At 40.8% G+C, this 24,684-nt stretch overlaps 1 protein-coding gene across 7 annotated transcripts in view; it reads left to right on the forward strand.

Annotated features, from left to right (window-relative positions):
• Positions 1-24,684, forward strand: part of AMBRA1 (autophagy and beclin 1 regulator 1) — a 124,888-nt gene that overhangs the window by 45,689 nt on the left and 54,515 nt on the right. For 5 of the 7 annotated variants that reach the window (XM_042864516.1, XM_042864550.1, XM_042864569.1 and 2 more), the window contains 2 exons: positions 5,820-5,903; positions 6,393-6,493. In XM_042864516.1, coding sequence (XP_042720450.1) covers positions 5,820-5,903; positions 6,393-6,493 — 185 coding nt within the window. The remainder of the gene's footprint in view (positions 1-5,819; positions 5,904-6,392; positions 6,494-24,684) is intronic. The other 2 variants (XM_042864542.1, XM_042864559.1) reach the window with 1 other exon arrangement.

The following is a 24,684-nucleotide window of genomic DNA, read 5'->3' on the forward strand; positions in this document are numbered from 1 at the left end:
AGAATAGAGTCAACTGGAAACCTGCTCTGCTCCTGGATAAGAGGGCTTTGTTGTGATTTGAAATTAGTGTTTCTCTGAAGCAATTAATCCTCAGTGTTTAACAGGAAAGTGCTGCTATTTCTCTTGACCGGGTGACAAATCCTCTCTTATGTGATGCTTGTCTGAAACACTTCATCTTCTGAAGTGCCATTTTTAATCTTGTAAATACATTTCCCTCAGAATGGCCCTCTAAAAGGCAATCAAGGCTGGAGGTTTTGTTTCCCTGTAGGCAGAAGAGCCATTAGTAACACTGCAATCTACAATACCATTGCTGTTACTAAGTTTTAGTTGATAAATACATGGGGACACCAGAGAAAACTTTTCTTGAAAAAATTCTTTTGACTGACATTTAAGCCTTCAGAAGAACATTAGAAAATGGAAAGATGCTATGTCTTGAGTGACTTACCTAACTTCTTCATCAGTTACCACATTAAGTAGCTATGTAAATAATTTCTTCTATTCCTTACTTCTCTAGATGGGCAGCAGTGCTGTTCTTTCATGTTTTTATTCTTCAGTTTTGTTGGACTTCTGCTGTTACGTTTGAGAGTCTGTTCCATGGTCCAAATACACTTAGTGCCAGGAAAAGCTTATAGTGTGGTGTATGCCTCTTTGCTTAATTTTTCTTGGTTCTTGTTGTATCCTTCTGTTCTAAGTACGTTGGTAATGGTCGTACCTTATAAAAACAGGTAGAAAAGATTGTTTTTAATCTTTGAGATTGTACATTCATTTAAATCAAATTCATTTTCATCCTTTTAAAGTCTGCGAATGTTGATATTTGTTACCTTTTTTAATATGCCCGGTGTGTCATACTTACCTGTTTGTACCTACATATGGAGAAAAACCTCTACTCAGATATTGTCTTGAATCTTTTCTGTTAAACGTGTTCCTGTTTTTAAGTGAGATGATGTTGTCCTCAGCCATAACCATAAGTAAGCCATAAGCCATGGCCCCTTTTTTCTGGATTGAGTTTACAGATTTCTCAAGACTTAAGAATTATGAGTAAAATAGCATCCCTAGAGTGGAAACTGTAAGCTTCTAAGAGACCAGCCAACCTTATTGATCCAGGACATGTTATTCCAGCTACCGCGTCCTTCCGCAGAGTTACAGCGACTTGCATTGTGACTTTCATCTTCTAAGATATGTTTATCTTACTGAAATATTGAGATCATCAAGGTTTTGTTTATGTTGTGCTTAACTCTCAATTTTGAGAGGCTTATTTCCTAGAAATGCTTCTAGTTTTCTCAGTTTGCAGGAGATGCTCAGGTTCTTGCAAGATCAGGCAGAAAAAAGCTGAAGTTCTGGCATTTTCTGATGTCTTGATCTTCTCAGTTGTAAAGCCAGTAGTTAATTTACTGTCATTGTGCTTGCAATGCTGCGTATCTCCTACTCATCAGTAATGGTGCTAGGAAGTGGTTGACATGTTCTTAGAATCACTAGCAAACAAAATGTGCCCCCGACTCCTTTTTCTTTGTGCTTCTGTACCTTTGATGAAACATAATGTGCTTTATCATGTCCTGTGCAGCTCTTGTGAGTATGCCCTTCACAGTATAAGTCATCTGTTTCCATCCAGATCCTCAGAGAATCCTGTGAACTATACAGGTTCTGTTTCTCCTTCATGGCCATTTTATTGACATTGCAAGTGTACTCTCTAAAGGACCTGGGTCAGTTTTGGCCAGCCTCCAAAGCCAAACAGTACTTTTTGGTAATCTCTTCAGAGCTCTCAGTATGGTCTTTATGCTACTCCTACCCTTTTGCCAATTCCTCTGGAGTAACCTGCTGCAGTATTAGACAACTGCTAGCCTCATGTTTCAAGTTCTGACAGAGCTTTTCTTTGTATTGTATTTATTGATGGTGTAACTGAATGCGGTGCCAACCCTTCAAGATATTTGAAGATGCCACTTCACCAGTTATATAGCATCAGAATGAAGTGCAGAAACCTCTGCAATAGGAATTGATTTAGCATTTTAAATTTGCTCAGATGAAGCGCTATAAAATGCCAAAAATATGGAACAATTGTCTTGGTCTGGCATAATTTGATCCTTTTGTGCTTGTGTGACTTTACTGGTACTGGCTCTGATAATTAAATGGCTTTTTTACATGGTCCTTGTTGACCTAATTCTGTTGGCAGTGTAGGCAGTGGGAGTTTTAATGTTGACTACAATGGGACTGGCAGATTGCATTAGAAATTCCATGCCGTGTGTTTAATTTCACTTCCTAATACAACAATTTCTAAATATTAAAGATTACTGTTGCCAAGATTGAAAAGCAAAACCTTTTTTTTTTTTCCCCTTTTCTGATAATCTTGACTATCTTCTGTACACGTTCAGTTATTAATGTGGTAGCCTGTGAGAAAGGAAGCCTTTATTCTCCAAGCTCTGGAATGCATACTTTAGCACCTATATACGTTTTCACAGCCATCATTTCCACTCCATTCTATATATTTTAGTCAATGGGCAAAAAAAGTACCAAGAAGAAATCAAGTTTATGTAAACTTTAATCCTTCTTCCGTTCCATGAGCTTTACAAGCCTTCTTGAATGTATGGGAACGTTGCTTTTTCTTCCTGTTCCTTTCTGTGTTAATGCTATTTTTCTCCTACCAACTCTTACTCACTATGTTGCTGTTCTGAATTATTCCGTGCTGGGATCTAAGCAAGTTATCTGTAAGCTGAATTCTGGACCAGACCCTTTAAGTTTGTTGACCATTTCTAGGTTTTCGCAGTTTTCCTCAGACAAACTAGTCTGGTTTTGTTTCTTCTTCAGAAGTTTCCCTGTGCCATTTGCTTTTGCTGGTGCACTGACAGCAAAGGATATTCCAAGGGACTTACAACCCTGTTACTGCACTTGCCATGACAAATTGGTTTCATTTATTTTTGCACGGAAGCTGTTGGGTCGTTTTACAGAGGAAGCTTATGAGTACAAATATACTGAGGGATTTATCCTTTCGGGTTATGTTAATTAAACTATCCACTGCAAATAATTAGCTGAATGAGTCTACAGGTAGTTGACATTAGGTAGGAAGTGGAACATGTGGTTTTCACTCCTACTTTAGAGAACTTTGTAGGAAGCTTTTAGTTTCTTGCAGAAGCACTTCACACTGGCACTGCAGTCAATCTAACATCTGCTCTCCTCCCTCTGTCAGCAGGCAGTGTGTAGTACAGAAATAACACAAAGTGCCACCCATCTTTACTGATCTGTAGAGCTTTTTATTTTCCTTTTTAGAAGGTGCAGAAATAATCTTCAGCTGGCACCAGGGTAATATCAGCTGTTCTAGCTTTACAGCACTAGATGCTCAGAAACTCTTTTATGACGTTGAGCATAGGAGTTTAGACATAAATGACTCTGTAAATTAGTGATTCAGAGGGATGTTTGGTAATATTCCCTTTTCACACAAACAGCTAAGTGAATGTATCTTGTGCTTCCATTCTGGTATTTGGAAATTTTAGCATTCTCCCAGGATAGTCTCTTATTCCAAATCCTGTTGCATAAGTTACAGGGTAGCAGTAGTTGGAATGGTGGGGGGTTAAATTTTATTTATTTATTTAAATTTTTAAAGGAGTCTTAAAAGTAGATTGCTTTGTTCTGAATCTCTAGAGGCTGTCTGTTGTGATGAAAACTGAAGAAAGTATAGTCTGTTTTTTACCTTTCTGACTTTTTGTATTGAGGGGGTTACGTAAACAGAGACAGTAGAAGATTTCTCCCATTCGAGTTCTCCCATCTTCCACTCCAGTTCATCAGACAGCATGTGTCCTAAATTGTTTCTATGGAACCTTGGTTAGTCCTGTTTTAAAATACCAGAGGTAGTTGCTTAAGGACTCTTGATTTCTGCTGTGGGAAGCTTTGCACCTTCACCTTTTGCTTGCAAGGGCTAATTCCTCATTCCTTTTGCAGAGCCTGTTGCAGAGATTCTTTCTATCTGGGTAGTTCTACAGGGTGTAATCCTGTTGTTCCTCTTGTGTTTATTTATCTGTTACAAGAGCATCTTGAGATTCTAGTACATGTCCAAAACAAGTACATTGACATCATTTGGCTTTTGTTCTCCCAGGACTGCATATCAGCATAGTTCCAAAAATTATACGTGAACTCTTTAGAAAAAGAAAAGAAAAATCTCTGTATTTCTTGTCTGACTTTCACCAGCTCTTACTGTGTGTGGCAGGATCTGGAGCAGGATGTTTGCTGTCCCCTTTTGCCTTTTCTCTTTAGCAGGAAAAGTTGATATGTCGGCACTCAGACTTCTCAGTATTTTCTTCTGTTATTGATCTGCTTCCTAATAGAGTGGAGGCTTCTGATAAAAGACCAGCAGCATCTTTTATTTTGCTGATTTCAGGATCCCCTGTTGGTTTCACAGAAACCTCAGGGAGAGGTGTGGCTTTGGCTGCAAACAGCAAATGCTGCTTCTGCAGCAGGAGAAGAAATGGATGTGTGGAGCTTTCATGTAGATTTTATTTTGGTGAAATAACTTGAAATGCTAATGAACTTTGCAGAACAACCTCTGCTCTTGTGTTCTTGGTTCCTCAAGTGTGTGGGAAACAGCCATGCAATGGACTTTCTTCTCAGCCCACATTTCTTGCTCACTGACTTTAAAAAAGCAGAATAAAAAAAGAAGAAAACAATCCCAGCCACATGCACAACTTCCTGGAGTGGGTTAAGAATGCACTGTGAGTGTGTTACATAAGGAATATTTAGTTTTCTGGCCGTTCTAGGCGTTTTTAAGTAATATTCTCCCTACAGCTGCCTGGGAGAAGGGCAGAGAACTGCAGACTGATGGGGGTCTGGAATCCAAGGAGAACGTACTGCTCGTGCAAAGTCATGCAGAGAGTAAATTTCTGAACTGAAAGCATTTAGCATTGTGGAGATCTGTTTCAGAACTCAGTTCAGTTGATGGAGTGTCATTTTGTCAGGCAGTCTCACATCTATGAATGCAGTGTCAGGAATTTTGCTTGCTGGAGGTCCTTCAGTCTTGGCTCCTGCTTGATGTGGGATTGCTTTTACCAAAATCAGCCATGACTTTGTCTAGCTCTGGCTTGGGACTTCCAAGGATGGCAATTCCACATAGCTGCTCTGGGCAGCCTTTTTTGTCTTGCACTGTTATGGGGAAGAAGGCTTTCCTGTACCTACTGTAGGACAAAAGATTCTAAACCCTTTCACCTCATTCTTCAAGGCATAGTCACTTACTGTGAAACAGAATGAGAGGTTTTTGAAGAGGTATGGTTTTGTCTGATACCACTTAACATTTCTGACTTCAAAGGAAAAGCTTGTGAAAAGTGAGGTTTATTTTAAGTTGTGATGGCACTTAAATGGACTTTGAAGGGAGAGAGCTCAGAAGGAGTTTGCAGATGATGTTTCTTAGCCAGAACTTCTGGAAATGAACAGGTGAAATGTTACAAATGTCCTTGGCTAGCAGAACATTTTCTTCAGGACTGTGGTGTGCTTGCTTTTGTTCTCATGGTCCAAATCATAAGGTTTCAGATTCATTTATTTGGATACTGACTTTAATTAATTGACTGTGATTTTGTTGATGCTTTTGAGACACTGACAAACAATGAGGAAACTGTATTAAACTGTGTATTAGGCAATCTATATGCAAAGCTATCAGACATTTCTGGTATAATGAACTGTATGAATTTGGAACATAAGAAGCATAGGACTTATGCAAGAGAACCATTAAAGCTCAGTAGTGTCCTCAAGATGACTAGTTGACCTTGCTTTTTTTTTTTTTTCCCCGTTCATGGAGAATACTTTATTACACTGTATTTTCAATGTGCAATTTTTTTCTTTTGCTGAAGGGACAACGGAGATCGATCCAGGCACCGAGCTCCCCGTAACGCCCGCATGTCTGCGCCATCGCTGGGGCGCTTTGTCCCAAGGTAAGGCCTCTACTTACAAGAATAGAAGGGTATGAAAATCCTAGAGGAGCTAGTTGCAGTACAACTCTATGGTACTTTCAGATTGATTTTCTTTCTTGTTGAAGGCTGCTGTTTTCTTGGCTGGCAATTTCTGGAACACCTGAGATGGCGTATTAGCATCATCAGTGATCTTAGCATTTCTTACCTGCATGTTTGGACACAATAGGAGAAGAAAAGAATCTGATGGGAAATTCCTAGTGAGACTTGCTGGTTTAAGATTAGGAAGCTATTGTGGGATTTGCTTAATGGTGACTTCAAAGCCACATTGATCAGAGGAAGATCTAATCTGTAACTTGCCATTCATTTCAAGCAGTGAAATGGCTTGATAAGCGGAGGAGTCCAGTCTTCCTTCTGCTATAACGTGCTGAGATTTAGTCATGTTTCCTCAAAACAGTTGCTGTAACATACTGAGATGTGTCTTCAGGTACATTCACAGTCTCTGTTTTTCAGACGCTTCTTGCTGCCAGAGTACTTGCCTTATGCTGGAATTTTCCATGAAAGGGGACAGCCTGGCTTGGCCACTCATTCTTCTGTCAATAGGGTTTTGGCAGGTAATGAGATTTCCTTGTTTGAAGTTGTTGTGTATGTTATTGTTATTTTTTTTTCATGAATCTGTGCAGAGGACCCACCAGAAAAAGGCTAATTCCATCTGTTGATGTTTAAAGTCCCCTGAAACAAGAGAAAGGACTGTAGGGCATGATGGTAAACTATCATTCAAGTTCTTGAGCATTGCAGCTTCCATTCTTCATAGATGTGTATGGGATTGTCAGCATGATTTGGGGAGGGGTGCTGTTAACAATTCTCTTTGTTTAGCTTCCTTCCCTATTTCTAGATGTCTTAACAACCTGACAGACTAATGATCAGTTTGCTGCAGGTCCTTCTAATTGAATTATAGGGTGCCTTGTTCGTGTTCTGGCTGGCAAGATGCACACAAGACAATGCAGGATTCAATTAGGATCTTAATAAGTGTGCATTAAAAAGCTAGGCTGCCACCACATATGGTGCACAGGCATTTGGGAGCCTTAAAGGGCATGCAGAGGCAGGAGGGGATGTGGAAGGGAAGAAGAGTCGACACACTCCTGCAGCTCATGAATGAAATGGCTCTGGATGACATAAGTCTTTGGGGTGCTTTTTTGGCTGATTGTGAGTTGCTCTGTAATTAACTCAAGTACAGGGAAGGCATCTTGAGGGAGGACGACAGACAAGGTATGGACAGATAGGCCAGGATGTGCTTTTTTCCTGTTTGAAGGCAGTTTCATCACTGAAAGGAGTGCTGTAAGGGTCACACAGACTCTTGAGAGACCTTTAGCTTATCCTAAGCTATGATCAGTTATGCCTAAACCATGTTGTGCTTACACTGGAGATTTCCCAACTGTTCACGTGTGGAGCTGTGGTTTTTGCATGGCTCATTTTGTAGGACAAGGGTCTTGTCTTTGATTTCTGGCTCCTAAGTGCAAGAAACATCTCCTGGATTTTTGTCTGTGGTTGTTTTTGTCTGAGTGAATGTATGGTTCATAGGCCTTGTTGGAATAGATTAGGTTTCAAAGCACCTCCGCTTTTTTTTATTAGGAAACAGTTGAATTAGCCTGAAGCTTTAGCTGACGCATGTACTTTCCCATGCTTGCTGCCTGTGTGGGCTTCGGTTGTTGGCACATGGAAACAGCGCACTGGCAGATAATTACTTGCTGCCAGGCAACACTGCAGAGATTTTCTGTAGCCCAGCTTTGCAGGGGACACCTGTCTTCAACCCTCTTCCAGCCCTCCTCATAGTCTGCCTATTCCTTAGTGACTGGGAAGCAGCCTGGCTGCTTCTCCTTGCACATTTTAGGGAATTTGAGCCCGAAAATGCACATTTGCTATTTGCAGCACGCATGCCAAGATTAACAAAAGAAGATGGAAGTTGTTTGCTGGAAGCTCTGTGATTACAAGACCAATCTTTTCTGTATGGTACTGTGCAGAATATGCTTCAGGAAAGGTTTATTGGCTGCTGCAGTGTTATGGTATCTTTCACTGGAAATGGCTGGGATTCCAAGTGAAGACTTTCACTGACTGAAATATAAAAGTAATTCTCTAATGCAGCAATTCCTTGTCATACTTTATTTCGGCATTCTGTTTATTTTGGTCTGTACCTACACTTCCAGCTTTCAAAATGTTTTACGCTTGCGTTCAAAAACATGTTAGTGTGTTACAGAAGCCAGGAAAGTTGAAGATGTAAATATTAGGTGGAGGTGTGAAGGGTGAGAACTGGAAAGCGAGGTGGCAGTTGTGGAACTGAGAATTTCTTGTGGTCATTAGGTTAGTCGCAGCATTGCCATTTTTGATACTTTATTTTGGGGCTGTTGAAAGTTGCACTGCAGACAGTATGCCTTCTTTTCTAGTTAGCCTTTGCCAAAGCAGTAGTTTTTTCTTCACTACCATAGTGAAAAAACTTATGAATACTTTAACCCTGGCCTGGCAATCACAGGTGAGGTTGCCAAGCTCTGAGGAAAAATCAATCATCTTCCACTTAAATCAGGCTAACCAAAACGTCAGTGCCTTAAACTACTTATCCTATGGTGCATCCAGGCTATTACTTCTGATTTTTTTTTTTTTTTTTTTTTTTAAATCCATGAATGCCAAAAGTATTTCTTATGCATCCTCTGCAGGATTTGAGGAAAAATGCCAGAAAACAAATACCTAACCTGACAGCTTGCATAAGAGCTGCCAATAGACTTCTGTGGCTGTGTGTTCATGGGAGTTCTTGGTTACTCTTCTTCTGTCCCCTGTCCCATTTATTGCTGTATGAGGAGAAAAAATAAAAGAGTCAGATCATAAGGGTTTATGTTTTTTATATTGCACTGACTGAATTTCTTAGAGTCAAATTTCTTGCTGTCAAGTTCTGTCTACGTTTACTTTCAGATTTCTGCTTTATATGAACAACTTTCCATTATTTAATGTTATTCTCCTGCAACTCCTAAAGACAGCAGTTCCATGCTAGGGGAGGGTGTCTTGTGAATAAATGCAATCTTTAACGAACTCCCTGAAATAATGAGTTATCTAAGCGGATGAGCTAGCACAACAACACCACTGTGGATTTGACAGCGTGGCATTGTTGGTATGGGAGGTCTTACAGATGACGTAGGCAGGGCTTTGGTCAGGGTTAGGTACCCTTGTACTACTCAGGGCATGCAGCAGTCCCCACTCCAGAACATTTCCAGGTGAAGGTAGGAAGGGACAACAGATGGGTAAAGCAGATGGGAGCTCAGGGTGGGGGGAATTAAAGGATACTAGTCAACGTGACAGATATCTCATGTTGGCAGCCCAGTTTGCATGTAGCATTGGAACAAAAACAATGCCCTGTAGCACCATCTTTTCCCAGTCACCTGCTGGTGCAGTGTAGATCCTTATGTTAGCAGATATGATACACTGTATCACTGTGTTTTGTGGCACCAAGTAAAACACTGTATGGAAATTTATTACATCAACATTGTTACCTGTAGCATTCAAACTTGTAATCACACCAAAAAGTGTTGGTAGTTTGACAAGTTATATTTTCCTGTAAAGTCTATGTTGATTGGCAGTAATTACACTGTCCTCCTTTAATCCTTTATTAACTGAGTCTTATATCAGCTTTTTCATTATTTTGTCTGGAATCGATGTCAGGCTGACAAGACTGACATGTCTCATCCTATTTCAACCTTTTAAAATACTGGTATAACACTAATAAATTTTCAGTCTTCCGCATTCTCATTTTATTTCAAGACTTATCAGAAATCTGGGAGTTCATTTGCTAGCAATTCTGATACGTTTGGTAGTGTGGGCTGTAAGCTGCCCTTTGGACTCTTCTCTCCTTATTGAACTGACATAGATGATGGAGTTATGGTCTCCAAGGAGACATCCATACACTGAAAACTAGTTGGTGGTTTTTTTTTTTTTTTTTTTAAGAGTCAGTGAAAGCAATAAATACATTTTGGCTTTGTATTCAGTAGGGCTGACCTATTTCATGCGATGGACTACAGTGTCTTGGGATTGTTTGTCTTCTAGTCTAACCAGCAGAGTGTGTTTTTTCTTTTTGTTCTGATAGGCACTTGTGCCTCCCAGGAGAGACCAAAGAGCTGTTCTGCAGGATGAGGTTACACATTTCTTAATGGGAGTTAGTGCTGTGGCAGAGTTCAGCAGCATAACATGCCTGCCTCTGGATCAAGGAAGACACAACTCAGTGTTGTTTACCACCTCCTACTGTTTTTTTTTTTCTTAGGTTTTTTTTTTTTTTAATATATTTTTCCTTGAGGCTGAGGACTTCTGTCCGATATTTTGTTTGCAGATTTCTTCATCCTTAGTCACACTGTGAGCAGGACAGTAAGTAGGTTGAGAACCAAGTCATGAATGTGTTTTTGGCATCTAATTGTAGTCAAATGTAGATCCTAATATGTTATTAAAAATGAGTAAATATAAGTATTCTTTATATTTAAATAAAAGTCCCCTTCATTCCTACTGAAGTGCTTCTAGCCTCTTTTGCCTGTGTGAGCTTTTCCTTTAGGCTTTATAGTAATTATTTGACTACTTCAGGATGGACGAAGGCATGCAGGTGGTACAGTGAAATAAAGAAGGCATCAGTTTCAGTTTAGTGCAAATTCAGAGGAAGAAAGTCAGTGTTTGCCAAGAAACTTTGCAGGGGACCTTAAAAATTGACACAGATGCCGGTTTGTTGATGTTCCCGTTAATCAGCAGGAGATCTTCATATGAAATTTTACTGGAAGTGCTTCTTTCTCACCTTGTTTTGGTTTAATAGACACCTTTCAGTTATGTGCATCTCAAAAGATTTTTTCACTGTGTGGATACAGACTGTGTTTGTGTGTTCTGACTTTGCCACCAGACTTTATCTACTGAAATGCAATTCAGCACAGTTGCTCAAAGTTCTCCATCTCGTGGGGAAATCCACACTCAGAATAACTTAAGGGCTGAATAGCCCTGAATGACAGCCTACATTTACAGGTTTTTGAGTGTTTTCCTTGCTATTTTAGGGTAACAGATTCAGACCAGAGACTAAACACACGTTTGCAAAAAATAAGCTTGGTATTACAGATTTTTCCATAACTTATCCCTGTTCAGTATACTGACTTGCTACAAGAGTGCTAATGGTGCAGTTTTGGATCTCTCTGTTTAGGTGCCAACAAAGCAAATCTCCTGCAGTGGAATAGGGCTGAAGCTATAGGTGAAATTGATCATCTTAAACTTAGTAGTATTGTAATGTTGACAGCCTGCCTTTGATTTCGGTTGTTGGACTTCATGTATAGTACCCAAATGATATTTTTGCAAAATCACATGAACTGTCCCATTGTTCAAAGTTAGTATCCCTGGGAGAATTCCAGGTTGTGTGTCTTCAAGCGATGCAGAAGCTCAGCTTCTGGTTTCTGTACTTCTGCCAGAAACTATTGAGGCACAATAGCTAGAGCATTTGAAGTTTTGTTTAGATAAAAATTGGCTAAGATGGTGTGTAAATTTTGTCTTTTCTCTGTGACAGGAAGATTTGTATGAGGTCATGATAATCTTCCTAGTAAGAATTAAGGCAATGACCTAATGATGTCTCCTGCTACACGTTCCCAATCTGTTAGCACTCTAGCTGTGTTAAGAGCTCACTTGTTCAAATACGAGTGAATGACTCTAACTCACCATGAGTTAAAATGGATGTTGATGAGTCTCTGACACAGACTATTAGAAAGAGTATTTATTGCTGCTGCTACTAGAATTCACCCAGTAACCTTTCGCATATGCTCTAATGGTGAAAGTGATCATGATAAGAGGCTGCTTTGGTTGCCTTGGAAACAGTGCTGCAGTTAGATTCTCCAGTTCCTCTGGCATCACAGGTGTGAATGCCTCCCATAGCTAAGTTTTCTTGACCTAACCGTGTTCTGTCACTTCCAGTGTCATAGTGAGCTGTGAATTCTGTTCTGAGATGCCCTCACCTTTCAAATGTGCTTGCAGCAATCCAGAACTGTACAAGGTGGAACAGAAATAGATGGCTCAACTCCAAAAGGTCATCAAGAGCTGATTGGAAAATACTTCCTTCTTGTTTCTGTACCCCTGTTTTTCTCACTGTTAGCAGGTGTGTACTCCACTTTCTCTGGGAAGGATGTTGCTCAGTTCCTCAAAGGCAAACTTTTCACTCCCTGCTGCAGTTCAGTGCTACAGCCTCTCTTGTTTATATTTCTGGGCGAGAGGCTGTATTTCCTCAAAAAAATGTAAACAGTTCTCTAATCTGTCATGAAGGTGATAGATATCTACAGGTCTCCAATTAAAAAAAAAACAGCTGAGGGTATGCTTTAAGCTTCTTATGTTTATTGGCCGGTGACAAGGCTATAGAGAGACCTCAGAGAATGAGGTGACTCTCAAAGGCTCACATCTTTTCATATTGAGCAGTAGTACCCAACAGACTTGTAACAGAAGCAGAATGCTATCTATGTTCATTGACTGTGTTGCTCTACAGATCCGTCTGTTGTGAAAAGGAGTAGAAGATCAGGATGCTCAGCCAAATTCATGGAGTTTTCCTAGATGAAAAGGCAGGAGCAAGCTAACATAAAAAGCCAGTGATGAATGTCTGTGAGTGAACGATATCTTAGTATTAGATCCAGCATTGACTTCTCCTTTATAGATTCTGCAGCACTGGCTGCACTGTCTTACCACTTCATGACTGTGGTCAGAAAATGAACTTTGTGGTAAATATTCTTCAAATGAAATCCCTCTCCCAGAATGTAGGAATGAGTTTATTACTAAAGAAAAACAAACTTAGAAACCAGCTAGTATTATGTAACTTTTTGTGGCTACACAGGGGACGTTTAGCTGATCCATAGATGCTATGTTTAGACCTTACAGGTTTATCTTTATTGTACATCAGTCATTTCTTTCTGTTTTGCAAGACACCAGTGAACTTGTTCTTCCCAACTCTGCCTTAATTGTCTGTCCAGCAGCTCCTTTCTCATGCTGTAGCCTTATCATACATTTATATAAAAGAAAAGGCTGAGTATGTTGTTTCCACTTAGCCTTTTCCTCTCGTCCAAATTGTCAAATTTCATGGTGAAGATCCATGTGGTTACTCATCCGTATTTTGGTATCAGCTTCTGTCACATATAGAAAGCATAGGCAGCGAGAAAGTGTCAGGGTATGTTGTGTGCTGGAATGGAAGAACGTTAATCTGACTGTCTGCTCGTAACACCCTGCTTGTTCAATGCCTCTGTTCACTTGCTTCTTCCATTTAGAGGCAAAGGTACTCTGTGGGCACAGAAACTTCTGTGTTGTCAGCTGTGAACAGGTACAATGAGGTTTTTTGGTTAGGGCATTAAGAATACAAAGCTTTAGAGACTGAAGGGCAGAAGGAACGAACTTGCATCAGGATAAAATGAATAATCATTTTAGGAGAAACCTTTGTTTGATTGCAGAGACCAGAGTAGTCTTGAGGCTCATACGCAATCTCTAAAACCAGTTTAATTTCTAAAATAAACTTGTATTAAAATGTATGTATATCAGTGTTTTTATATTGTAAGTGCTGCCTCTTCATGTCCAAGCACAGAAGATGTTAAAAACTCCTCTTAAATACTGCAGAATAAAGGTGCAACTGAAGAGTCAAAATAGTGCTATTATCATTTTAAAGCTTGCTTTTGCTTAGTCCTTTTTGTTCTTGTCTCTCCTTTATGTTTTTTGCACCTTAACCTGCAGTTCATCTCAATCTGCTAAGTGGGAATGTGTTAATTGATAGGGAATATGAGTCAGTTGGAAATGAGAATCCACAGCTACTTGCACTGTAGGGGGTACTTACTCTGTAATTCTTTGGTCATCCAAGATTTTGCTCTGATTCATCATCTGGAGGGAACTGAACTTAGGTGCTTTAAATCCTATATGGAGTTGCCAGTGTATTTATCACTGATTATATGAGGAACTTGGAAAGAGTACCTTTCTATTGTGGGTACCTTTAGATGCCTGAAATTAGGCTGGCTGCATCCTGACCTGACAGCTGGGTGCAGAAAAAAAATATCTTTAAAAGAAGCAGAAGGGACAAAATGAAAGCAGCAGAGGTGGTATAGCAAGCTAAGAAACAAGGAACCTCGAGGGGAGGAAAAGCAGCAGCTGTTTGCTTTGTATGGAGCGTGCTCCTTTGGGAATGCCTTGCTTCCAGAGGGTAAATACTGCTTGGCAGAGTGGCAGTGCCAGGAAATTCAGCCTACAATGAGCAAGAGGGTTAGACTAGGGAATCTCCAGAGATCTGTCATTGACCTTCAGAGATTCTCTGAATCATGGAGTACACAAGAGCAGCGAAACAATGTTTGGGTTCACTGTATGTGAGAATGGAGTTCTGTTTGAAGGAGTAGGTACAGCTGCTTCTAGTTATATGTACTGGGATATCCTGTTGTAAGACACTGATGATTGCAGAGGACTTCTGACTCTTTCAAGGATTGTCTGAAGGTGCGAGCCTTACTGGAGAAAGCTGTGTTACTAGCCTTCTGTGGGGATACTTATTTTGTGCCAAGAGTCTCATTTTCCTTTTGGTAAGCTGAACCAGAAAGCCAAAAACTGTTCAATCCCCCATTTACACAGCATGTGTCTGTAGGAAAAGGTGGTGTGGATTAGCTGCTATACGTTATAAGCATAACATTTCAATTTTATTTGCAAATGCAAATTAAAACGAGTACAACTTTTCCAGACAGAGCGAGTGCAGACCCCTTTGTCTTACAGGATATGCGTAATGAAGAGTTAGGTGTCAGGGGATTTTTGGCTAGGATCTGGAAATGTGCCTGCACTGAGATTAGCAGTAGTTGAGATGATCTGCATTTACTCAAGTATGCCAGATGTTGTCTGTGACTGGCTGCCTTTCAGGAGTTGTGGAGATGTTTCTGATGTGTTGTCCTTGGTTATGCTGCCCCAAGAGAGGAGTTTTTGCTACAGAAATGCTTATGACTTTGTCCTTCCCAATCCTTCATAGGAGAAGATTCTGCTAAAGGGTTATGAGGTCCCAAATACAGAGCCCTGAAGTGCTAATTACAGTTTTGCCATTCTGTTAGAGGGATGATTACGATGATTACATTTCCCAGAAGAGATGAGGGATGCAATTGCACTGTTATTGTCACCAGCCCTGGTACACAGACCTCCATATGCGTTTTTGGAAGCGCGTTTCAAACAGGAACAGTATGGTACTCAAATCCCTGAATTAGACTGAAACAATAGGGAAGATTTGGGGCAGTTAAAGGAAGCAGCTTTTGTGCAATGACCCTGGGCCAGAGGCAAGATATACTTCAAACAAGCCAGCTGTTGAATATGGTTGGGAGCCTTTAGTTCATTGTTACTGGTCTGTTGCTGTTGGTTGTTCAAAGAATCAATCCACATCTGATTGCAGGCAGTAAAATTGGACTTGTGGTAATCTCTGTTGATTTGGTGAATAGAACTTTCCTGCGTTTGCTTCATTCCCTGTGATGATAGAGGGGAGCATGAATTCCTGTCATGATTATGTAGCTCTAAAGCCTTACAATAAAACAGGCAATATGAAATTGTTGTTGTCTTTTTATGTGGTGTTAGTACCACTATTCTAGGTGGTGTGCAAAACTACTTAAGTTTTCTCTTTATTTTAGAAGGACTCAAAGTAGCTAAAGAAAGAATCTGCTGAGGAAAACTTCAGGTATAGAGTGACATAACCATAATGAACTTAGCTGAACAAAGAAGTAGTGAATAATAGCTGTTTGATTGGTCTAGATATACCAAAGTGGGGGAAAGGTTTCTGATAGAGCACAGTTTAGAGAGAAAAGGAATAAAAAAATGCAGACTAATTTAGACTGGAAACAAATAGCAGACATTGGGTATTGGTAGAGTTGGGTTAGTTGGGTTTTCTGTTTATTTCTTAAGATACTGCTTCATAAAATTCACCACCTGCCTTTTGACAGTTAATTGTTGAAACGGTTCATTTTTTTTCAGTAGATGGAGTGTTTAACTAACAGAGTTGTTCCCTGAACTCAGGGAGGAGTTTGAGTGTAGGAACTCTTCCCACAGTTTCTGGTCTATGTGATAGCCTCAACTAGATGTCTCCTATGACCCCAGGGCAGGAGGCCCCAATAGCCATGTGCATCATTTCACATGCTGTAGTCTGCTCAAGTGCCTTGTGACAGAAGTGAGTACTGAATGCAAGAGAGCTTGTACACAGCATTTGCTGATACAGGCCAGCCCTTCTTTTATTGTTTTGACTGGAAAGCTAAAGCTGGCTTTGAGATTTAGAAAGGCAAGAAACATAGCTTGGGAAGAAATGATGGTGCTCTTAAAAATGAAGGGTGCTAGCTGATTCCTTTTGTATGCATTGTTAAAGTGATGAATTTCTAGATACCATTATATCAGAAGGGGTAGGATTTTGCAGAAGTGCTCATCATCTTGTGGGCGGTGAAGGCCCCTTGGGGACATGTCTCTTTGTGGGTGGTAAGCTCACTTATCCTTAAATTATTTTCCCATAGCTCACTGCTTCTTTCTTTCTTTCTTTTTAATAAAAAGATCAACCCCACTCTTGAAGGAGAAGGGAAAGCAGGGAACCTGTTGAGATCTATGAGCTCATAGTTGAGAGCTATGAGAGTTGTGGAGCTGTGGGTTTTCTCAGTGACCTGCCACAACAGACTGTTGTTGTCTTTGCAGACAATAATTCTCATTTTGGTTACACGTTTTGCGCATGATGGGGAGAGCAAACCCTGAACCAAATTCATTACCTTCATTATAAACTCCCTCACAGACACCTGCATGTTTAATAAGGGGTTGGTAAGGATGCTGTATATTCGTCTCTAGCTCCCTTTCCCATGTGGATTAGACTGTATCGTTGGATCCTGCTGCTGCTATCCTGGAATTTGTGATAACTGAGCAGTGCATCAAACTTTTACCGTTTAGAATATAGATTGAACGTTGTTGCTAGCTATTGGATTCTGCTGTGATAGTTTTCCTGCAAACGTAGTGTTGTTACCTCAGCATACTCAGTTGGTTTTACTCTACCTGTGTTATTTATCTTCAGACATGGGACAAAGGAGAGAATGGCCTCCATTGTTTACAGGAGCACAGAGAGTTGGTTTTGAACTGAGAAAGAGGTGCGTGTCTGCACTGCTACAGGAAGCTGTACTTTGCTTACTTGAGCATTAGGTTGACACTCACCTGCTGAGCTCTGTGTGAGTCGGAATCCAGCAGTCTCTATGTTTCTACGAGTTCAAAATTAGCAAGAGCCAGGAATTCATCTATGAAGACAAGTGCCCTGGGCTCTTGAGTCATGCTAAGTGCCCTGGTAGCCTGACTTTTGAGTACAGGCCTTATTCAGCAGGGAGTCTGATCTGCATCTCTTTCCTTTGCGTCAAGCACCCCCTGTAACTTTATGCAATTTCAGCTGTAACAAGCTGCTTCAACCTGCCTGGTTTTGTAGCAGTGTAGATGTAGCGTATGACCAGTTATATAATGTCAGAGCTTGCAGAATGCACAGAGATTGGTGTGGAAGAAGCTGCGGTGATGTTCATAATCACTCATTTGTGTCCTTCATGTTTTGGGGAAGTGAGTGTGGTAATGGTGGAAGTCATACACAGAAAGCCTACTTAGGAGCAATTCAAGAATCAAAAATGTTATGACCTTTGCTAAGTTAGGAGCGATGATGGCTAGAAAACTAGTTCTGAGCTTTGACCAGGAGGTGGTCACTGAAAGCAAAGCAGCCCTGATAGTATTTGAGAAATGGAAGGGGGCTGGAGACATGAAAGGTGGTTTTGCTGAAGTGAATACTGTGTTTGTCAGGAAAAGAGAAATGACTGCCTGTTCACGTGGTGCATTTGAGAGCTGAAAAGAAGACTGAGCAGAAAACAAAGGTCACAATGAATACATTTCCCCTTTTCACCCGACACGTTCAATCTGTGGTCCAGTGCCTGAGGAATTTAGAGACACAAAAACTTAATGCGTATTTGTATTGTGAGAGAAAAGAAGAGCGTACAAATATGTACTGACAAGTGATGAGGAGTGGAAATCAGCACAAAAGAAATAGGATAAAACATCAGGGCAAGTGGAAAGCTTAGAAGGTTGGCAAGATTCTTCTGAATGTGATGGAGGAGTTGCAGGAGGGGTAGGGAAGGTTAGGAAGGTGGAAGAAGTAATGTCATTCTCTAATTTTCTCATAAGCAATTGGGATTCTGCGCATAGAGAAATGGAGGCTGGAGGAGGGGAGGGATTGAGGAATGAGTCAAAGGTGGTGACAAGGCAGCTAGGATTGCAGGCGTGGGTTTTAGTTAAATGGGAGAAGTACTTTTCCTTCTTTCTTTCAAACAGTTGTTCATATTAGCATTCATGGTGTGGGCATGCATACACCCATCCATGTGATATGTCGCCTGGTGTGCTGCATACATCTTGTTCAAGGATCTGTCTTTTGGTTCATGAAGGAGGCCAGCCATATCTTCCCTGAGCTGCCATACGAGAAGGTAAATGTGTGTAGTAGTGACAGTTTTAGAGATATCTTACAGTGGATAGTGAAATGGGAACTGGCTCAAAATTTGGTAAGGAGCATGACTGGGAGGAAGAAGGCAAAAGAAATACACCTCATGAGAACACTGAAAAGCATGAAGGGAATATTTTGACAGACTTAAGGGATAGAATAAGCAGTAAAAAGGGGGCTGAGGGTAGAAGATTTATTGATAGTGCTTATAGATTTGAAATTATAGCAAGACAGAAGGGTTAACAGAAGCTGGAAGACAGTTATGGTGGGGCGGGATTCAGTAACTCTCATCTGAGAGAAATATCTTGTGGGCCACGTGGAATGAACAGTTTGCAAAGCTACTGAATGATGAGTGAGAGTGTAGCTAAGAGTTTGAGCCCTTTATGGAAGGCATGGAAGTGATGTGAGGACTGCATTTCCAGCTTGGCTGCTGGAGTTCCACAGGAGACCCCTTGTTCACTAGATACGTATTTTCTCTTGATGCAGGAAGGAGTGAAACCTGAAGGCAAAGCTCTGTCTTTACTTCTCTGCTTGCAAAGAGGCTTGCTCTGACCGGAAATGTCAATGTATTGCTGCATGGGGAAGGTCAGAGTTCAAATGGCTTTTTATTTTAATTGTCTGGCAGCTAGCAGCTGCTGCTGGCCCAGCCTTCTCAAGCAGGAAGCTCTCTGGAGCAGGGTGCAAGCTCTTGTGGCCCTAGCCATAGAAAATGCAGCAGCATTGCCTGTGAAGTACACTGTATTAATATTCTGGTTCTCACTGGTAAGAAAAATCACACTTGATAGTTGGCTAATGACCTTCCTTCTGCCATCAGTTTCTTCTGTTTCAAGGTTCTTGCCTTTGAGTGTGTGCAGACACTAATGCCTTTGCTTCAGGGCCCTGCATTAAGTGCAAGGCACCTGGTGACAGTGCCCTTTCCGATTGGCGGACTGTGCAGAGCTGTGAAGAGCTTGATGTCAGTATCATTACTTCTCTGATTTTAGCTAGCTACTGCTTACCTTCTGCTGTCCCTCTCACCTCTGAGGCCCAATAAGATTGTCCTGTGGCACTGTAACATTACACTGAGTCCTAGGACTCGAGAGCCTGAGCTGGAGTGCTCATCTGCTTAGAGTGTATCTGTGCTATGTTTTGAACTGGTAGGAACTGGATCTCTGGCTCTCCTGCCACGAAGTTGAGATCTTGGAGCCTCACTGCAGTTTCCTTTTAGTTTATGACTCCTACCTTCAGTAAAGCACGGCTTGTTCCAAACTGTTTAAAATTTTACATCAAACCAGTAAACTGCAGTTGCCCCATTTTCAGTGTCTGAATTTCCTTCTGCTCTTGTTAGTAAAAGTGTTGGTCACATTGCATAGCAGTTTCTTGGACATGTCTGCTTGTATCCTCTGGTAGTATTATGAATTAATTTGAGTTGGATTAAGGTCAAGTCTGCCCTAGAAAGAAATAAAACCTACCTGGAATACTCATCTGTTTGGAGCCCAGGAGCCACATGTGGAGTAGCTGGGATGTACTTCTGCTGCTTTGAGTTTAGGTCTTAGTTTATCCCTATGTAGCTTTGAGTTTGACTTCTAACACTCCATAAAATAATGGGATAATGTGTCAGTCTCTTTTCATCTTGCAGTTGCTTTTGTAATTGCAGTGAATTGGACCTGTCTGGCATGAATTCAGCTGTGGCGCTGATTTACAGAAGTTGCTGCAAGGTTATGAACTTTGCTGAACTCCTTGGGAAGTCCTGCTGCTTTCTGGGAGCTCAGCTGCTGAATCACTGTGTTTTAAATGTTGTACTATTACTTTCAGACTGTTGAACAGTGGTCCAGCAGCTTGTGGACCTCTGTCAGTCCTGCTTGTCTGCTCTTGGATCCCAATCACTCCTTGAGCCTGAATCTCTGTATTCACTGAGGTTATGGAACTTGCTTAGTGCATTGAATCTAATGGTGATAAGAAAAGAGTCTAATTTCCATTGCTGTCATCGAGGTCATCTCAAACTACTCTCAAAAATTCCTTCATCAGAAAGTATTCAAAACACTGCAAGAGCCAAACACTTTTCTTAATGTAGGTTACTTTTACCTTATTATTTCTCAACTGAAATAATGTGGTCTTCTCATTGCATTCTTCCAGGTTGGGCTTCCTCCTTTCTATTTTACTGTGCTTTAATTTTAAACTACCTTCCCATTAATTTGTCTGCTGTTAGGTTTTATTTTTTTCCCAGTTTGCACATTTTCTGCTTTTCTTGGCTGTCTCCCTATTCACTACTTTACCCAGGAAACAGCTAGCCTGGCTGCTTGCTTCCCAGTTCCTGTTCTTCCTTCACTTCGCATCAGATTGAGGATACCTCATAAATTGCTCCATTACTGACGCCTCTTCTATTCTGTCTTCTAAGAGCAAGATCAGCGCCCATTTTGCTTGCAGATTTAGCAACTATATGGTACCCACTGATCTGAATAGAGGCCTTTAGTGAAAGCAGCACACAGTTAAAATATATTTCATGAATGCCACCTGTCAGCTCTCCATTTCCCCTAAGACACTTTGTTAGTTTATTATATGGAGTTTATTTAAGTTGTCAGGACCTGCATTCTTATTAATGGAGTTGCATTTTTCTCCAAGGAGACGTGATTTCATCTTAACCTCCCTGTGTGTGTACTCATTCAGAACAGGCAAGTGTTTCCTCAGCAGACCTACTCTGGTCACAGGATATTATAGCTGTGAAATGTAATCAACCATTGAGTGTGTTTAGCTTACTTCTCCGTGTTGTGATGGTAGCTCTGTTTGTGTTGCTGGGCTGACACAGCGTTTCCATTGTAGAATGCTCAGGGTTTATGCTGTAATAAAAACTAGTTCTGAAATGTGTATAAAGATAGTAAGAATTTTTGCAAGTCTTCCATTCACTGATGAGTACAGAGGTTTGGATGTGTTTCTGTGCTTGGAGCTTTTATTAATACTGCGTGCTGCTTTTTCTACAATGAAAAGTACCTGTGGTTTAGAAGCTTTGTGTTGTATTCATATACAGTTAAGTCTTGGGAATTTGGATCCTTCTAGGGAACGTACTGCTTTTTGGATCAGTGAAAATGTGTATTATTGCAGTGTGGTGGCTGATAAGACATTTATGTGCTCTATGAGGATACAGCTGACTTTTTTTCCACTGAAAAAGAGTATTTTGGCAGAAGACACATGCATTTCAAGTTGTGCTAAGCACACATCCTTGCAGTAAGAGCTGCAGAGGCAGTAGCAGGCATTTGGCTGCTGATTTGTTTGAATTAATAGGATTTCAGAGATTTCACTCATAGAGGAAGAGGCTATTCTCCATAAAAAGTAGTTTTACTCTATTTTTGCATCTGTTCTACATCTATCTGCACCGCTGTGTTGTTTAGTTGGGAGTCCTGTTTGAGCCTCTGCTCAGGAGAGGAATTATTCAGTGTGAACTGAAAGCGTGGCTGTGCTAATCTGCCAGGTATGGAGCTGGTGATAACGTATAACTTTTGTGGAATATGGGATAAAGCTGGCAAGTGTGACAGTCTCTACAAGAAAATCTCAAAAATTCAGGAGCTCTGAATTAGCTAAAATCATATAGAGCAGTTCTGGCAAGGCTGGATTAGTGTGATACTGCATTAGCCTCTGTTAGACGAGTGAACTGCAGTAGACCTAGTGGATAGTGTGAGTGGCGTGACAACTCAAGTTCACAAGTATCAACCTTGGGTGCTAAGGACATCCTCGCTGAGCAATGACAGCAAACTTGTAAATGAGATTCTTTTTTTTCTTTTTTTTTTTTTTCCTGCAGTGGAAATATTCCTCTGAATCCAGATGTCTCTGCTAGAACAGAAAGTTAACTTCTTAGTTGTCACTACAAACAAAAGTATATGAATCCCTGCCGATTACGTTTCTCAGTGCCTGTGCCACTGGTCAGGGCATAACTCATGGATAGGCTGGCTGCAAACATGCTGGTGGGACCTTGCAAACTTTTTGCTTGGATAAGAGAATTGATGCTGGGATGCAGACACACAAATGACCCTTAAAAGCCAGGTGTGTTGAGCTGCTCTGCTTTGACACATAGCAACTGTATTTGAGGACTACCCGACCAATGCCCGTGTCACGCAGCACAGTGGGCTGTGGTGCTGGAAGAGCCTTTTAAGTCGGGGAGGAAAAGCAAGTCCTTCTTCCCAGCATATCTGTGTGAGGAATTTTGTCCTTGTGTGCTTTAGAAATGCAACAAAATGAGATGGGAGCTCTGGAGACTTGAGCTTAGAGCCTGGTGGCCACTCTGCATGACCTGCACAGAGCTGTGCTTTTGGTGGAAGGCTGCCCCTTTGTTTAGTCTCTCCATCTGAGGCAATTAGGATTAGCAGGCACATTTCATGCTCTGAAAAGTCAGAAAGGGAAAGAAAAAGGAGTTTTACAAAAGGAATTGCCTGCCAGGCACAGATTCCACTCTGTTTTTGTGCAGAGAATAAACACAGATGTGAAGGTTAAAAAGCAGACTTCCAACAGCCTTTAATGAAGGGCTTGGAAATGGTGCAAGGGGCTTAGTGACGGAGGGGAGTGGAGGCATTGCAGGGATAGAACTGGCAGAGGGAGGAGCCCTAGTGACACTCAGCTCAGATTAGCTGCGAGTCCTTGCTAGTTCACCTTCACAGGGATTGCATGAAATTTAAACTCTGGCAGGAGAGATGTGGCATTTTGACTTCCAGACTCACCTACTGTTTTGGGAAGCTGGAAAGGGAGGAGAGCTGTGAACATACCCTCGTATGTAGGTTCAGAGAAAGGTGAAGGAAGAAAATACATGCTTCTTGGAAGTGTAAACTTCTTCCTCCAACCCTTTCCTCAGTGCTTTTTGTTAGGACTTCTTTCTGCTACAGACAAAATCATCTAAATGGCTGAAATATGCAGACATGCTTGAAACAAAACATTAGATGAAATGAAGTGCAGATTGGAATGTATTTTTAGTGCTTGAATATTTTCCCTAAAAGCCTGTGATTTAGGAAACATGTTTTACTGTTTGAATCATATGGTAATATGAGGCATGCTTTTGACACATGCTGCTGTCACATGGAAATAAAGAAATGGTCTCAAAACAAGCAACAATACCTGCAGATGCTTTTTTTAATGGCTCGGGCAGCTTGCTGACTGGGAGACTCGCACCTTGACTTCTATTACCAGCGAGGGACCCAAATGAACTGAAAGGAAAGCTTGCTTGCCCACCCACTTCTTAAGCAACTTGTGACCACTGTCTGTCAAACAGTAACAGATGTTAGTTTTTGTTTCTATAAACTTTTCCTGTCAAGCTCTTTTAGTGATTTCTATTTGCAGGAAGATTTCACTTGACTCTCTAGCCTTGTAAGATTTATTTCGACCCATGTGCTTTATGGGGCACCTCCATCTCTTTAGAAATGGTATGCAGAATCAGAATTCCAGATATCACATGGTACTCAGTAAGCAAAGGAGTTTTGCTGTTTAAAATGCATTTTCATGTGTGCTACTAGACAGTGTAAAGTAACTTAGAGTGGAACTTTTCCGTAGAAATTCTTCTCCACTGTGGCTAAAAGGTTCAGAAATGACAAACAAGAAGGACAAACACCTGAGCCCATTCAGTCCTTGTTTTCTAAGTTTTCTTAGAAGGAAAAAATTGCACTTAGAAGCTTCATTTGAGTTCTGTGAATATAAGCAACACTAAGACTTGCAAGCAACATTAGAGGAGTTATACTAAATACCCTGTAAGAACAAATTTTTAAACTGTGCAAATTTAGTATCCTCTACAGCAGTGAATCTACACAAGCTAAATAATTACATATCATTAGCAAGGTGCAACTGTTAATTTCAGTTGAGTTGCCAAAGTCAGTCTCACTGTGTCATTCATCCCTTCTCCTTCTCAGCAGCTACTGAGCAGTCATCTTGCTTTCCACTCGTCACTGAGCTGAGGCTTGAGTTCAACGCTCTGTTATGCCCACAATTCAGATGGTGTTCCTCATTATCTAGTTTTTGCTTGATGGCAAGACATTATGAACTTCACAGATAAAACAATTTTTTTGCACACTATTTTCTAAATCCAGGCTTTCATTGTGGCAAAGCTGTTTTTGACGTTATCATGGGTAGTGATTTAGGAGGTTGGAATAATAGAAGTTCTTAGCAAGTTGGAGACTGGGATCATGGTGCCCTTACTTAACAGTAGCTGAGGATGTGGATGTGTAGCTATAGAAAGAAACAAAATTGCTTATTCCTTACTGGTCACCCTTAGTAGGATGAGTACTTCCTAAGCAGTGATGTTTGCTTGTTTTCAGTGTTAATATTCAGAGGCTACAATAA

Source organism: Lagopus leucura, unplaced genomic scaffold (assembly GCF_019238085.1).
Source record: "Lagopus leucura isolate 7727_CA_CO unplaced genomic scaffold, USGS_WTPT01 Super-Scaffold_1, whole genome shotgun sequence".
Taxonomy (NCBI): Eukaryota; Metazoa; Chordata; class Aves; order Galliformes; family Phasianidae; genus Lagopus; species Lagopus leucura.